We start from the raw sequence: 17,971 nt of genomic DNA, 5'->3' as shown, positions 1-17,971 counted from the left end.
ACACACACACACACACATATATATATATAATGCTCTTCATGTAGAATTCTTTTGTTTATATAAAAGCATAAGCAGAATCATGGTTTGACTTATTTATTTCTCGAGTTCCTTATGATGGAAAATCATCAAGAAATGCGTATGGGCTGAACTTGCAAGCACAACACTAACTGCTCGATGAAACAAAATCTAGAGACATGTTTGCGTATACGCATGAATACGGGCATATGCTGTATACTTATGTTTGTGAGTCACCTGGTAAATATATTTATATGGGAATTTTAATGTCTCATGATCATCTGGGCAAGATAAATATTGTATTTCTATTACATCTCGGATACATGTACCAATACGAACCCTTCATCATACTGTATTGATTTTTCCATTTGATCGATAAAGTTTACATAAATTGTATACTCCTTCTCTGCCATTTTCCCCATAACTCATGTTAAATTTCAAAATAAGTTATTCTCCCAATCGTAAAACTCTCCAACAACTATGGCAGTACTCTGTTTACGGATATGCCTCCTAATTGTGTTTGCATTTTGGACTAAAAACTAAAAGGTTTGTGTGTTTAAGGAATGGCTTTGCGCTGAACCAGTGGCTTTGACGTCACAAATTATCCCTCCGCCGGGCTCACCCCCCCTTTACCTGCGCATGGGTAGGTCTCCTTTTCTTTTTCTTTGGGCCTTGGTTGCAGAGACAGATTGCATAAACAAATCAATAGATCATGTGAACGCTTTCCTGCAGGTTTTTTTTTTTTTTTTGCATGAAGAACTTTGATTGGAAATTGAAAGATGGTATTGTATTTTAACTGAATCCACGTTCTTAACTCGTTCAGGAATCATCGTGTTATTCAAGATTTGCTCCCCCCCTCTTTTACTTTCTGATGTTCTTCTTCAGTGCCATGAAAATGTTAAAATCCATTTCGTGGGGATTCTGTTAACTCGATATCCTCTGAAATCATGGTAATCGTAATTGAAATGATAGTTCTCATCGCATTCTCTTTTTGCTTAAAACCGCGTAACCACACTTTGAAAGAATGTCGGTGCCTCTCTCTCTCTCTCTCTCTCTCTCTCTCTCTCTCTCTCTCTCTCTCTCTCTATTGTTGTCCAACAGAGTTTCGTCCCAAATAAGGGATAATTATCTTGCTAATGATAAATTGTTTCATCGTACCCTGAATGACCCCTAACGAGGCAGAACGAATTTTTAGATAACTAAGCAGTCGATACTGGCTTTCCTGGTTCCTACTACCGATGTTTTGGATACAAAAGATGACAGGAGATATGATTTATTCTCCAGAGGCCGTACCGTAAGTAAGAACTGCATACTATAAAGGCGTTTGGCTTAGGAAATGACGGCCCACCAAGGAGGCTTAAGGTGTAGGAAACTGCGGCCAACAAAAGAAGCTGTGAGCTTAAGAAATGACTTCCTACTGAGTAGACTTTAGGCTTAGGAAAAGTCTACGTAGGGGGCTTTAGGCTCAGGAAATAACTGCCGCCTAAGTGACTTTAGGCTGAGGAACTGACAGTGCAACAAAAGATATTTTAGTCCAAGAGAGGACAGCGTTGTCAAGCTATTCTGGTCTTCAGTTATAACTGCACTGCAGAGATTCCTTTCTTCTAATGAAATGACCGCTTAGTACAAGATGCTTAAGATGATTTTAAGAAATTACTGTAGCAAAGGATGCTTAAAAAGGCTCTAGGAAATAATTGTAGAAAAAGATGCTTGAGGATGCTGGAGAAATGACTGTATAGCAAAGGTGCTTTAGTATAGGACTGTAAGCCAAGAGCCAATCCTTAGGCCAAGCCCTGTGGCAGTCAAAAGTCAAGTATACCTTAGTTTAACCAGACCACTGAGCTGATTAACAGCTCTCCTGGGGCTGGCGCGAAGGATTAGACTTATTTTACGTGGCTAAGAACCAACTGGTTACTTAGCAACGGGACCTACAGTTTATTGTGGAATCCGAACCACATTATAGCGAAAAATGAATTTCTATCACCAGAAATAAATTCCTCTAACTCTTCATCAGCCGGCCGGGGAATCGAACTCCGGCCCAGCGAGTGCCAGTCCGCAGCTCTACCGACTCACCCAACGAAGAGCTTTCTGTGGCAGCCTTAACGTATACGACTCACTGGCGTCGTTGAACTTATTGTTGATGACAAAAATCTTTTGAGAATACACGAACCAAAGACCCTTTAGTATTTGGAGAACATTTTTTTTAAAGTAATCTTGTCCGACAGTTTTCATGCATTAGCACCAGTCTTATAAAGCACCAAACAGAAATTTTCGAATAATTTATTAGGTATTGTATGAAAAATCCATTACGCATTGTGTTAGTAATCCGCCAGACATTGTTATCAGTATTATATCGTAAATTTTATCAGTAATACATCATAAATATTTTTAGCAATAGACTGGGTCATTTATCAATAATACCCGCTTATGTCATATTTTTATCAGCTGTGTCATAAATCTGCCAGGTATTTCACATGCAGGCTACATCAGACACACGTACTAAGTATTTTACCATATCTATCAGAAGTTACGCCAAGTCTTTAATGATCACGTACTTTACCGGTAATCCACCAGGTAATTTACCGGTAATTGGTATCATATATTTTAACGATAATCCATAAGGTATTTTACCGATAATACGGCAAATATGTAATGTATAATCTCTAAGATATTTTATCATTAAATATTCAAAAAGCCATTATGTTTAGAGTGTTTAGTATTCATGAGTATCCTCATGATTTAAACATGCAACCCCGTGCGCTAAACACACAGGCACATGGACTATGGAACGTTAAATAGAGGAACATTACAAACACGCAAGGGTCCTTATGAGCGCGCGCGCGCACACACACACACACACACACACACAACTTCGTTAATATTTCCAAAGGACAAATGGGAATGAACAAGTTCATGAACACATGCATTTAGGTTTGTAGTTTTAAGATATATCTTCGAAAATAATTTTACCAAGAAAATTAATTGACATGCCAATGGGAATAATTTAATCTAGAGCCCGATTACTTACATAAGCAGAGTTTGGCCATAACCATCAGCATCATCAGCACCGCCAGAAACTTCATCTTGAACCTGAAAAGGAAGGAAAGAATGGTTTTACTCTTATCGATGATATCCATATTCGTATATTACTGTACTGTTGGGTGATCTGCAAACCGTGAACTTGATTAGCAAACTTCCAGAGAAAAGAATCCCAGTATATAAAAATGAAGAAAAGAGGAGTAAAGACAAAGGAGATAAGGGGCTTGGGGTCAGCAGCCTCATTCGGAAAATGTTCATTGGATGCAACACCAACTGAGGTAGAACAGGAAATAAATGAAAGCTGAGAAAGCAAATAAAGAAGAGGAATTTTGCTCAAGTGTTTCTTCAAGCAAAGGAACTCAAACCCACGACTGGAAATCCAAGGTCTCTGGGTGTGGCAAAGGGTTAAGAATGCAAGTGATAAGGACACCACCTGCCACCGGGTAGCTCAGTGTGCCAGGTGAGATGACCCAGCAGCCACAGTTCGCTGAGCAGGACAGTAAAGAAAGGAATGTCGGATGGCCGTAATTACCACTCTAAACTGACTCGTGAGTCAGTCTTCTTATGAAAGAGTTTTTATTACCGTTGAAAAGAGATTACACTAGTTTAATGTTCTGGTGGAAAAGCGAATCGATCTGTTAGCACTGGTTTCTGCCATTATAAGCTTTTGCTGTAATGAGGTTACAAAAATCTTTCATTAATAGAAAGTGTATGAAAATCGCTGACCTTGGCTTCTGGTATACAAGTTTACGGTATAACGTAAAGACTTACATTTACTTTCTTCATTTTCGTGCCACATTTTAATATCAAAATGAATCCCCATTCACGGTCCGATATTCGGTGTAAAAGCCTTACACCAACTACTGCTAGCCATTTACTAATTAATTTTGTATCTATCTTTTTTAATACCTGAATAATTTATGCTGCCTTTTTTCAAGAGGTAAGTATGTCATCATGTAAGGAGTCAAGCCCTTGAGCACTCAGCTTTTATTGCTGTTTTGACTGGCTGCTCAAAAAAGCAAGGACCTGCGCTGTTAGAACATCACCCTAATTTAACAATTTCATTTTCCAACTTAATCAAGGAATTGGGCTTCTAATTCACTTCCAGAGTTTAACAGAGATCCGAAGGGTTCAACATAAGTTGATTCTGCTTCGTGATTAATGCTGATGTGGGATAAGGCCATAAAAATGACAATCTGTAGTTTGTTACGTTTTGAAAACTCGTATAACTGTTTCATGTTTCATCAGCTTATGCGAATTTTGCTTTATTGTCAATGCTGTCTAAACTGAAAGTGAAATGTTAATATATATATATATATATATATATATATATATATATATATATATATATATATATATATATATATATATATATATATATACACATATATGTATGTTATGTATTATATACTGTTTATACATATGTATACATATCTATATATATCTATATTATCTATCTATCTATCTATATGTATATATATATATATATATATATATATATATATATATATATATAAATATGTATATGAAATACTGTACATACACGTTATATTATGTAATAAATAGTTCATTAAAAAATGAATCCGCTAAGGGTCATCATTTAGAATGATTATTTCTGCGAAGGCCCCATTTTAGTCATGCAGAAAGAATTATATCCACCCTTTGTTTTGCATGTTGTTTGTGGCACGAATTAATTTTGTTACCGGTTCAGGTGGCCTTGGGCCAAACACGGGATCGTGCTCATGGAACTCATATGCTCTTGCGTCCATTTCATTATGTAGGTTTGGTTGTAGTGACCCCCCTGACCCCACCCAAGGCTAAGCTCCGTTCCTTGAATAGATTAAACTGTACAAGTTTCTTTCCGCGTGTTGTAATACAGTAGTATAACACGCAGAATACAAGAACTTCTGTGACTGCTTTAGCTTTATTTGTGATATGGGTTAGAAACACCGTCTTTAAATACTTCTTCATAATAATAATAATAATTCATCAGATGAAAACACTTGACTGGAGTAGCAATTGCGATCTTTGAATATCTCCTATAATGTTGATTGTTGCTTTACGTTAGGGGTGCTGAGTGTTAGCTCTTAACAGAGACTTTGTCGGAGCTTGACGCTGTCCGTTCCTGGCGGGAAAGAGTTCATTCTTAAAGGCAGAAGACTTAATACTACCGAAGAATTCATTCATGAAAATTTCGTTCTTAAAGAAGAAGTACTGCACTGCAGGGCTCACTCATGAAGTCTGTTCTTAAGAGTTCTGTTGCAACGACGGAATGCTGAATTATTCATTCTCGTGGGATTCTACATCTACAATACTAAAGAGAATTAATTCATATTAACAGAGTACTGTAGAACTCATTTAAGTACTCAACTATTGTTTCTTTAATTGACATATTGTTGAAGAATTAAATATTCGAGATGAAATACTCGTATGCTATAATATTTATTTACAAAGACAGAGTATTACAGAAGAGTTCATTCGTTTTATATATAAAGATTTCATTCTTAAAGACGAAGCACTATTGTATAGAACAAACCCCAAGGACAAAATGTTAAGGAGCTCACACACAAGTACTGAATACTAAAGTATTGAATCAGACCGCGTGTTATCATACTGTGGACTTATTTCACTCCTAAAATACTGAATGTTATCAAAGCATGAATTTGTAAAAGCTGTATGCTATGACGAAATCATTCATAATGCGCGAATAATTTATAAGCAGATGCCGAGGAAAGCTGAAGGAATACACAAATGACAACAGAATGCTAAGCATCAGATTCACTCATTAGGGTAGAATACCAAACAATTCATTCACAGAGACCAAGTACCATAGAATTCATTCGTATGGACTCCTGAAGGATAATTACTTTACAGAGACAGAAGTCGTTTGAAATTAATTCCTAAAGCTGTCATTCATGAATAATGCCTTTGGTTTCATGGCCATTTAGAACTTTTTATCGGTACGGAAGTTGTTTATTTTGTGGCTTTCAGGGTCCTTTATTCGGTGGTCAGTCAGGACCCATTTAACAGCCATTAAAGACCTTTGTTTTGATGGCCATTAATGTCCCTCATCAGTGCACCTCATGCGGTGCACTATAGGCATTACTTAAGGTTTTCGCAGCGTCCCTTCGGCTCCTAGCTGCAACTCCTTTCATTCCTTTTACTGTACCTCCGTTCATATTCTCGTTCTTCCATCTTACTTTCCACCCTCTCCTAACAGGTGATCCACAGTGCAACTGCAAGGTTTTCCTCGGGTTAAACTTTTCAAACCTTTTTACTGTAAATTTCCGTTTCAGCACTGAATGACTTCGTAGGTCCCAGTGGTTGTTCTTTGGCTAAATTCTATATTCTGTTCTATTCTATATTGATGTCCCTTGTTTTTGAGATTAGTAAAGGTTTTTAGTAGGGGACCACAGAAGGTCTATGTTTTAGTGGCCAGAAAAAAAAAATGGTTTCTGGCCTAGTCATTAGAGCTTTAACGTGGATTTATTCTTTCCCTGCATGGAACTTTGCTCTTAAATTTGGATTTCTTTATCTTCTGTTTTCCGCTGCGACAGTATTGATGTAAGGCACGCGAGGGAGAATCTAGGGCAGTGGTCCTGAGTCAGTTAGTGCCAAGAACTGACCTCTTACATTCCCTGTTTAATCAAAGTGTACTTTTATTTAAGAGCACGAAAAGTTTCTAGATCTGGATTTATCTTTTCGATTAGTCTCTGTATACTGCTTGTATACTCCACAAAAACAGCTTGAACCGCAATCCTCAGACGAATTGTTGTTAGTCTTGTCATAAAATTTGAATAGTTTAGCTTTACTTACATCAGTGTCACCAGATAATGCGACGTAGGTTCAGTCAGTCTGCTAACCTCTATCCTCCATCTTAGTATATCACTTTCTCTCAGCTTTTAACGCCCTTTATTTCTTATTGCCACGTTGTCTGTTATATAGATATTGTATTTCTCGTGTGCAGTTTTATTACTCCTTTTAGAATAATATGTCTTGGAATATAAATCTTTTATTTATATTTTGTTTTTGTTCATGGTCTATCTTTCTTCATTGGAATCAACATTTGTTACCCATTTTATATTTCTTCAGAATCAGAGTATTTCTTAGTCTAAGAAAAACTGTAGTTCTCACACCTTTAATTTAACCTTTCGCAAATCGTATATCGTTGCTGCCAGTCTAACTAATGGCTACTGACGAGAAAGAAGGTTCAGAACATTATTAAACTATGGCAGAACAAAATAGAACTTCAAACAACAAAGAAAATTTCAAAACGAAAGAAGTTACGAATTAAGATGGACACCTCAAGGGAGAACAGAATTGTAAGATGTAATGGAAGTAAAGATCTTTAAGCGTTGAAGGAGTGCAGAGTGAATTATAGGGGAGTGAGATATTAAGATGTACCAGATTAATGCGCGTCCTCAGAAATGGAGATGACGAGCACAGCAATCTGGTGCTTTGATTACGCCAAAAGAAACAATACAAATCTCATTGTAAATTTTACTTGACGGTATTGCTTGCAAATTACGCATAAAATTGTTACATGTAAGTAACAGAGACGGTTAATGGAAAAAGAGCTTGAACTTCCTGTCGCAACTACAAATCCAATGCTAAAATTAACAACCAACGGCTAAATGAATATAACACGTTTACAAAAAATTTGAGAAAATACCTCAAATTTATGTTTCAACCTTTCTAACAACAGAAATGAGTTGAATATAGAATTTAGGCCAAAGGCCAAGCCCTGGGACTTATGAGGTCATTCAGCGCTGCAGCGGAAATTGACAGTAAAAGGTTTGAAAGGTGTAACAGGAGGAAAACCTCAAAGCAGTTGCACTATGAATCAGTTGTTAGGAGGGGGTGGAAAGCAAGACGGAAGCAAGAGAATATGAAAGGAGGTAAAGTAAAAGGAACGGAAGGGGTTGCAGCTATGGGCCGAGGCCGTGCTGCAAAGAACCTGCACCGCATGAGATGCAATGACGGCACTACTCCTCTACGGGGTCTAACAACAGAGAAATGAATGCGCATTACTTCGTCAGACGGGTCCCGTAATATAGCGACTCGGTATCAAGGAGTTTTTCTTTCACACGGATGCTTTTAGTCATTTATAAAAATTCTCTTATCATAATATGAATATCTTTATGCTGTCCTCAATTAATTAATAGCAGGGTCGGACGTTTCAAACTGGATACCTGTAAACCATTAGTACTTCAAGCATGGTAATTCACAACAATACACAAACCCAAGCACATGGCGTATAAAAAATCAGAAATGAGACAACAATCTGCTAGGCCCGAGTTCGAGTCTCCGGCCGGCCAATGAAGAATTGGAGGAATTTATTTCTGGTGATAGAAATTCATTTCTCGCTATAATGTGGTTCGGATTCCACAATAAGCTGTAGGTCCCGTTGTTAGGTAACCAGTTGGTTCTTAGCTACGTAAAATAAGTCTAATCCTTCGGGCCAGCCCTAGGAGAGCTGCTAATCAGCTCAGTGGTCTGGTTAAACTAAGGTATACTTAACTTTTACACCCGCTGAAGAAGAATAACCCTTTGCTTCGGTTTCCAACTTGGTAACCCTTTGAAAATTACTAATAGCGACTGTAAAATAACCTTTGTTTCCATGCATGTAAATCAACAAAACGTATAACGTTATTCATCCTGCTCAGCAGTGTTAGCTTTAAAACAGTTATGCAGAATATGACGTTCTTTATTTGCCATACAGTTCGAAGTGCAGTGCCTCTTCAGGGCTTGAATAAAATTCAAGAACTAGTCAAGTCCATTTTCCAAATTAAGTGTGATACAAAAGTATCTAAAAAGTGTTCTTAAAAACAAAATAGGATTTGTGGGTCCATTGTCCTGCCAGATTACAATTCTGATAAACCTGGCTGCAGAGTGTTTCTTAACGGCACTCAGTCACTGCAGTTGCAATCGAAGTTTTCTTGAACCAGTGGGTTGGCTTTTTGTGTTAATGGTGGTGCAGATCTACCATCATGTTTCATTCAAATACATGGGTTTTTGAAATCTCCTGACAGGGTAGAAAAATAAGAACTACTGTAGGTGGTACTGCTTGTCCAGCATTGACTCTCCTATATGTCTCGGCCAACGTAGGTGCCAGTCGTGTTCACCGGTTGCCTCTGATGTATAGATTCGAACTTAAAATTTTGCATGGAGCATAATTATGCTGTCTTTTGAGCAACATAACGAGGCAGTGCTTTGTCTTCATCCAGTTGTTGTAGGAGCAGTAACCCTGCAGTCTTGTGGAAGTTCTCCTAAGAAATCGCGCGTAGCCAGTCATTCATAAAGGCATCGTAGGGTTCTAGGCTGCAAAATGGTGGGCGTTGACAAACCTTTCTTTCTCGAGGGACACTTGTACAGTGCCATGTGTAATGTAGCTGGATTCTTGGGCAGGAGAAGGTTATCCACGTTAGTGGTAAAAGACATTGGAACAATATGCAACAAGGATCAGATTATCTTAAAGATGATGGACATCTAAATGAGCTGATAACACCGCTGTGCCGGAGACTCAGATCCGATGGTAATCATTATAGGTCGGCCAACATCGAGCGGGAAGGGTCGCTAATTCCCTCCATGTTATAAATATGTCAGGGGTTACGGATGTGATAGTTCCTTATGGGAATGGAAAAGCCAATCTCTTATTCAGAACTGTGAAAAAACTTAAGAATATCGGGGGATGCGGTGGTGAACTATGAACTCGGCATAATTTTCTGTGTATATATATATATATATATATATATATATATATATATATATATATATATATATATATATATATATATATATATATATATATATATACTGTATATACGTATGCCAATACAAATATGGAAGGAAAAGAAGCCGGATACTCTGGTTTTCGACAAAAATTTAATGATAATTATGCCTAAATTTTTGGGGATGTGTTTCATCAGTTACTATCTTACGGAATTTGACCTCCAAAAAAAAAAAAAAAAACAGCACAAACAACAGAACGGAACGTAAGCAAAGTCGACTCAGTGTCGAGACAGAATCTAAGGTGATTAAAGTTGAAGGCATGGCCGTCACAATTTTAGTTTTCTGTAAAAAGAACTATTGAGATGGCTATTTGTCTGTCCGTCCGCCCTCAGATCTCAAAAACTACTGAGGTTAGAGGGCTGCAAATTGGTATGTTTGATCATCCACCCTCCAATCATCAAACATCCAAAATGCAGCCCTCTAGCCTCAGTAGTTTTTATTTTATTTAAGGTTAAAGTTAGCCATGATCGTGCTTCTGTCATCACTATAGGTGCCAACAACAACGGCCACCAGCGGGCTGTTGCTGAAAGCTTCATGGGCCGCGGCTGAGAGTTTCATGGACCGTGGCTGAGTGTTTCATACAGCATTTTACGCTGTACAGAAAACTCGATTGCTCCGAAGAAACTTCGGCGCACGTTTTACCTATTTATATTATTTATTGAGTTATCAATCATTAGTTTCTACAGATTATTCGCGTGCGGCACACAGTAATAGACAATCTCGAAAACGTTATTAGTCATGTATTGCAACATTCAGTTATTTATAACCTGTAACAGAACGAACCTAATTACTTCTAGAATGCTCGTAATTGCCTCCATTAAAAATGAAACTGTCATCAAGCTAACTGTCCGTAATTTCCACAACATGCTGAATGTCTTTCTCTTGCAATTATCACATTACATTCTGTGTAATTCGCCCCAGTTAAGGAATGTCTCAAATTGTCAGCTATAAAAAGTCTGCAAATATTGCGCTCTAAAAATGGCCTGCAGTTCTCACCAGTGAATGGCCTTAATTAATCGTTAGTAGTTATTCTTTGGCATGCAACTCTCTCTCTCTCTCTCTCTCTCTCTCTCTCTCTCTCTCTCTCTCTCTCTCTCTCTCGGAGAAGAAGAGGAAGAAGAAAAATGACAATGTATGGAAGAGAGAGATAGACTGACGGAGACGTCTCAGGCTAAAATGGGTGGAACGGCAACAGTAATAAAAATGATAACAATCTCCTTTGATGTTATGACCTCGGCTCTGTTGGGCAGACGATGCTGGGCTCTTCGGGAAGGTCACTCTCATAACAGAGGCCGTTCCTTTCCCGCTGCTGCTTTGGAATGTTCTTCGTACTCCTGTTTCTCCGACTTTTAACATTTCAGTTAGGTATACCTTTCTTGTTGCTTCGAACCTGGGCTAGAAGAGGGCCTCGTTTTCTTTCAGCAGTATGTTATCCATAGTAAAAAGACGGTGTCTCGCAATCATCTGGAAATGTATTTTCAAATCCAGATTGTGCAGTTTTTAAATTCATTGGAGTCTTTTCATGTTGTTGCCAGTGTCTTGTTTCATGTAAGAAACTTTATGTGCCTTGGATTCCGTTGTTGATAATATAAAGGATTCTATTTATGCTCCCAGTGTCAAGAGCCAAATTCCCGTAGATGAGAAAGAACCTTCTCCTACCAAAGTAAATTTTGTTTAAACTCTACGGTAATCTAACCTAATATTTAACTTTCTAAACTTCGGAAAAATTACTTAAACGATTAGAATGAAAAGTTGACCTGAAGCCACTAAAGTTGAAAAGAAGGGCAAAGGGGTTAGCAACCTGATGCCAAATGTCTTCATGAGAACTGCAGTACTAAATCCTTGAAGCCACCCTCTCCAAATAACAATGGCATATATATATATATATATATATATATATATATATATATATATATATATATATATATATATATATATATATATATATATATATATATATATATTCTACATACCAGTCGTCACAGTTGAGACACAGCGGCTGTCGTCGGATTAGTATCCATAAACCTAAACATCAGTCTTCCATCCACAATGAACTGTCTTCTGCTAAACCGTGACCTTCTCGCTCCGTTCCTCGCACTCTGGCGGATCATCATGGAATGCCAAAGATTAAGAGAGATTTGTAAGGCTGAAGCTTTATGGCTTAGAGGGGATTGGAAAAGTTTTATGTTGCCCGAAATGGCGTCCCATTCTCCGAGCGCTCAGCCATCACAGGTCGTTTGGGACTATGTGGGAAATTAGGTCTGCAGCCGTTGATGATTTTGACAATGGCTAATGACAAATTTATTATTCACTTACCCTGCTGACTCTCTCGTCACATTGCGTCAAATCACTCAACTGCGTTGGAAGATAATGCAGAGAGTGTATTATTTTTTGGTCAGAGGCGTTAACAAATGCGCCCAGTCTTTGTCTTTCATTCAAGTTTGCTAACATTCATACGTCACGGGCGTTGGAATTCACTTCCTGGTTCCATTTTAACACTCATTCAACTTTCAGATGTGGCCACACTATGAAGCACTATGTGGGATCATGCCTCTCGTACAATACGCCACGTGACTAATATTAAATCTTTTTGTCTGCTAAAAGATATTAATAAGAGAATTTCCCAACATCGATATTGTGTAAGGACAGATTCTCCAAACAGCGCTGTTAATTTACATATGCAAAACTGTGGCTGTCCTGTTCTTTGGAACAAAACAGAAATATTATTCAAAGAAAATATGATGACACGAAATTTGTTAGAACCGGCTTGCATAACTTTTAGCAAACAAAAAGCTCTAATATTAGTCAGGGCATATATGAATCAGGCCCTTTATTCCTTCACATTGTTTCACAACAGTACAAATTCAGAGAAAGGTTTTAAATGACCTATCACCAAATCGTTGAATGGGTCTCTCTTTTAACTTTTCTGAATTGTTCATTCTTGACCATTTCTTTATGACCTAAACAACCTAATTTTAACTTTGACAACTGTTCTTTTATTTTTTTTCCAGTGAGAAACAATGTGATTTTTATGTATGTACTTATTCTGTTTAGTTGTAATAAAGCTCTTGAAGAGGCCTGGTGGAAGGAGAAATTATCGAGCTATTATATATATATATATATATAGTATATATATATAATATATATAAACATATATAATATATGTTATATTAAAGTTTATATATAAACATATGTTTTATATATTATATATTATATATATAAATATATATATATATATATATATATTATATAAATTTATCATATATTGCATGTATATATATAATGTTAAATATTTATATATACATATCTTTCTTTCTTTCTTTTTCTTTTAACGTGCTTTATTCCCATTTTTGTATATGCCTTCTTTTGAAGGACTTTTTGATTTGGCTTTGGGGTAGACCTGTGGTCTCGATCGGCTGCCCTGCCTGACATCGCTATATATGTTTCATATCATACCACACCCAACGCCCTTTCTTCCCATAATTGCGCGGGTATGGCGAGATGATATATGTTTGTTATGTTTTTAGAAGGTGTTGTAGTGGCTTTGTTTTTTGTGTGTGTATTTAGTCTGTATATCCATTTGCTTTTAAGCAAACCTATCCGTTGATTATATTGGGATGTCTACACGGATAGCAAAGTGTCTGCCTCTCTGATCAGCCGGCTTGCGATTGAACCCGCGCCACAGACCTCTACGATCCGAAGCTGCTGTTAACCGACTGAGCCATTTATATATACATATATGTTTTATATATATTATATTTATCATATATTGTATATATATACACACACACACACACACACACGCATACATACACACACACGCATACATACACACACACGCACACCAGATACGAGGGGAAGCTTTTATCTGTTAGTTCCAGACAGAAACAAGAGACAGAAAGATGAAATCGCGAAGTGCGCGATAGGAAGGAAAGTTGAGCCTGTTACATCAATATGAAAGACGTGGCAGGCATCTCTCTCTCTCTCTCTCTCTCTCTTCTCTCTCTCTCTCTCTCTCTCTCTCTCTCTCTCTCTCTCTTCCTGCGCTCTCTAGTTGTTTTAGGCTGTAACTCTCTTTTTTTATATCTTATCTTTTCTTTCATAGCTCCTGCAACTGCTCCCATGGGCCACATCAGAGGGGAATTCTTGAGAGCTTTAGGCTCATGCGAGGGAAGTATACGGTGTGTATGTATGTATGTATGTGTGTATATTTATATGTTATATGTATGTATATGTACACATACAGATGACAGTTTTGTCACTAATTTTGCCAAGATTTATATTGTATCTGCTATATTAAAACGATAAATCACTCATTAATGCCAAATTCATTCAACCTTAGGAATAACTAACGCCAAAGGGAATTGACATATTATGGTAAATACACTTCTCCTGAGAGGATTTGAATCTATGCCAACCTCCTCGGGTATAATGTGCATGATATGGAATCTCCAGTCTGCCATCAAGAGTGGATTAAGTCACTGGCACCCATGTCCTGCTCCGGTAAGTGTACTTATATAATATATGAGTAATAACTTTGTGCGTCTTATTGAAAAGTATGGTGAATTCGAAGTTAATGGGTTATGTTGATATATATATATATATATATATATATATATATATATATATATATATATATATATAATAATATATATATATTGTGTGCATGCATTTCTCTTACGTGAGGCAGCCGCGATGTGCATTTGCGTGACTCTTACGTGAGGCAGCGCAGGTAAGGAGTAGGCATTAGTATGCCTGCGACAATCACGTGCGTCAATATTTAGAGGTCAGAGCGAAGGGAAAGTCTCTCACAGCGGAGGTCAAACAAAGGACGCCTAATTGCGTACCTGGGAGGAAGAGGAACCTCAGGGAGATGTAAAAACTTTGGAAAAGAGAGAGCCAGAGTTGGGAAGTCAAGATACGCGCGTATACGTCATCTATCTATCTATCTATCTATCTATCTGTCTATCTATATACAGGTATATAGGTATAACTATACATATATACAGTATGTATATATATATATATATATATATATATATATATATATATATATATATATATATATATATATATATATGTATAGCATCTGCCGGTCGCTTTGTACTTCTCGTGGTCAGGTCGGTAACGTGACCTCGTTCTAATACTCCTGATGTGGGTTCGAATGCTGCTGCGGACTTCAGAATTTCTTCATGTTCTTCCATTGGGACCTGAGGCTTTTTAGTGACAAGCGTATCGAAAGTGAGTGAAGAATTAGTTCATTATGAGAGGTTTGTGGTTTTTACGTATTCTCTCTCTCTCTCTCTCTCTCTCTCTATATATATATATATATATATATATATATATATATATATATATATATATATATATATATATATATATATATATATATATATATATATATATATATACATACATAGATACATGTGTCTTATTAATATGGAAGACTTATCAACAATATTAACATGTCATATGCGTATGAAATTTGTAAAGTGGGATCGCGGGGACAGGATTGAAGGTTTGATAACTAGTTGGGGCCGTCCACTAATGCTTGCTACTTAAGATCCCGGCTACCTGTGAACCGACCCACTCAGAACCCGGCTCCCGACGCTTTCGGCAACTCTGAACTATTCTCTTCCTAACCTGGCTACTACGAGCTCGGCCTCTTAAAACCTGATCATTGCGGACCTGGTTACCTATGTAATATTCAAATAATCTAATATGGGGAGAGGTGGGGGGGGTGCGGGCGTAGTTACTGTGCTCTAGGTTAGGTTGGGCGTGGTGAAGGGGAGTAACCGGGTTTTGTAATAGCCGGGTTGACTGGCGACATTCAAGGGTACTTTGTTGGTGTTAAAAGAGAGAGAATCCTTAGCACAGAATCAATAAATCCCTTCGTCCGACCTGCCTTCCGCTATCAATGCTTTTCAGTGATCAGGGAGAAGGACTCTGCACTTCGACAGACTGTTCCACGCTCAACAGCCCTTGCCAGAACCGTAACGACATTGGCTAAAAGGAAAGCGTGTCAGTGATGGCTGTCCTGTCTGGCCAGGATATGACCAGCATATGAAACGACTATCTTAACATGGCTGGAGAGAGGACCAAACGCAGTTGTGTAAGCGACGAAAGGCGAGAGATGATACGAAAAACAAACCGAAGAAAACAATGTTCGAGCTGGAATGCAAAATTGCCGTGTTTCTCGTGGCAGTTACAAACACTACCACAAATACAAAGGGGGAAAAATTGCTTATAAATCCAGAAGTAATGAACGAATTCATGAAGACGTTTAAAAAAGGAAAAACAATCATTTAAAAGAAGCTTTTGGGATGAGCAGACCTCAGCTAAGAGTGGGCCATACATCCTCCACCCTCCAACTTCAAAGGCTACTCATCCAAATCCAGATCCCTTCCACAATCTAGTTGCTTGAGACTAGTTACACGGTCCACCTTTTGGCAAATTTCCCTAAAAATTGAGACTACTTTTTGTATAACACCGACGAAAAACACACAATCTAAGCCAGACCACACCCTTCATGTCGCAGGTATGATTAGTTTCATTATATATATATATATATATATATATATATATATATATATATATATATATATATATATATATATATATATATATATATATAAAATATATATATATATATATATTATATAAAACACACATATATATATATGTGTGTGTATATATATTAGGAAGACGAGAGAAAGAAAAATTTCATTCTTGTCCCATATGTTACAATTGTTAAGAAGACTGACCTACCCTTTCATATCCACACAAAAACATCTACCTGGAAGACCTGGAACACCTTCTTTTCTTGAAGCAGTAAAAGCAGTGAAAAACGCTCGTCAGCTTCACTCTTCAGAAGAGAATTCGTTGTCGGGATCAATCACATCCAAAGATTTTTAATTGATTTATTTTTCTTTTATCAAATCTCAGGTGCCCGCTGATTGATGCACTCTCTTTTCTCTTACAGTTACTTTTCCCTCCGGATTTTTGGTTAAATAGTTTAACGGGCCTTCTCAGGCTCGGCTCGTCTGAAAAAGCGATGTTCAGTTAGCCATCTTTCCTTCTCTTGCTGGACCGAGGTTAGTGAAAAATGCTTTGAAAACTAAAGAGTGAATATTTAGATGGATAACGCCAGGGGCGATAGACATCAAAGGCAGCAGTATTGACAGGAGCGTGAACAGAAACAACAGCAGTAACAGTAGAGATAGCAGTAAAAGCAGTATTATTAATAGCAACAGAGGCAGCAGTAGTAACACCGATAATGCCAGCAGCATTAGGAACAACATTGTTGATGGTAACAGTAGAAACTACATCAGTGTTCATCATCAGAAACAACATTATTAGTTATAGCATCTGCAAACATCAGTGAAGGCAATTGCAGCAGCAGCAGCAATATTGTAGTAATAGCAGTAGTATAAACAACTTTTGAGATAGCCTCATCAGAAACAACATTACTGACTGCAACAATAGAAACAGCTTAGTAACAGCAGCAGCAGTAGAAGTAGTAAACAAAATACTGTTGAATTTTGAACAATCTTGGAAAAAGAGTCGAACGAATAATAATTTGAAGATGATCAGATGAATGCAATTCAGCATTGTTTTCATAATTGTTATGCTGAAGATATATGACGAACAAGATGAAAGTAAAAATCATGTCTAGTGAAAGAAAGATTCGGTAATAAATCCTCAGACAAAAAAGGTTGGCTTGTAACTCAAGTGCGGAAAATAGTAAAACACCAACAATAAACAGTGAATTATGAAAATATCAGAAAATAATCAGGATAAAAATGGCAATGAATGATCAAGATAATCAAAATATATAAGCATACTTACGGAAGTAAAAAAGAAAGGTTACAACGTCAGCGGTAGCAACTAGCAGGCGATCACAACCAAAATTAAAAACTTGTGTAGTATGCGCCTTACGAGGGCCCTTTGCCATGCGTCCAGGCTACAGAAGGGTCGCGCCCCAAAGGGTAAATATAGAACGACAAAATAACTATCCCCTTGAAACAGGAACAGGAGGTCCCCTGAGCGACTGCCATTCATTCTCTCTCTCTCTCTCTCTCTCTCTCTCTCTCTCTCTCTCTCTCTCTGTATGACTGGGTCCGTG

The 17,971-nt window shown here is 37.5% G+C and overlaps 2 protein-coding genes across 3 annotated transcripts in view; one reads left to right on the top strand and one right to left on the bottom strand.

The window, feature by feature from the left end:
* Positions 1-17,971, top strand: part of Larp7 (La related protein 7) — a 140,571-nt gene that overhangs the window by 24,171 nt on the left and 98,429 nt on the right. The gene's annotated exons all lie outside the window — the stretch shown is intronic.
* LOC136847682 (uncharacterized) overlaps positions 1-17,971 on the bottom strand; it is a 61,055-nt gene that overhangs the window by 20,567 nt on the left and 22,517 nt on the right. Inside the window, exon 2 of the mRNA XM_067119481.1 lies at positions 3,044-3,105. Within this exon, the coding sequence (XP_066975582.1) occupies positions 3,044-3,098 (55 nt within the window). The 5' untranslated portion in view covers positions 3,099-3,105. The remainder of the gene's footprint in view (positions 1-3,043; positions 3,106-17,971) is intronic.

This window comes from Macrobrachium rosenbergii, chromosome 17 (genome assembly GCF_040412425.1).
Source record: "Macrobrachium rosenbergii isolate ZJJX-2024 chromosome 17, ASM4041242v1, whole genome shotgun sequence".
In the NCBI taxonomy this organism is placed as follows: Eukaryota; Metazoa; Arthropoda; class Malacostraca; order Decapoda; family Palaemonidae; genus Macrobrachium; species Macrobrachium rosenbergii.
This window is presented reverse-complemented; position numbering and strand designations above follow the sequence as displayed.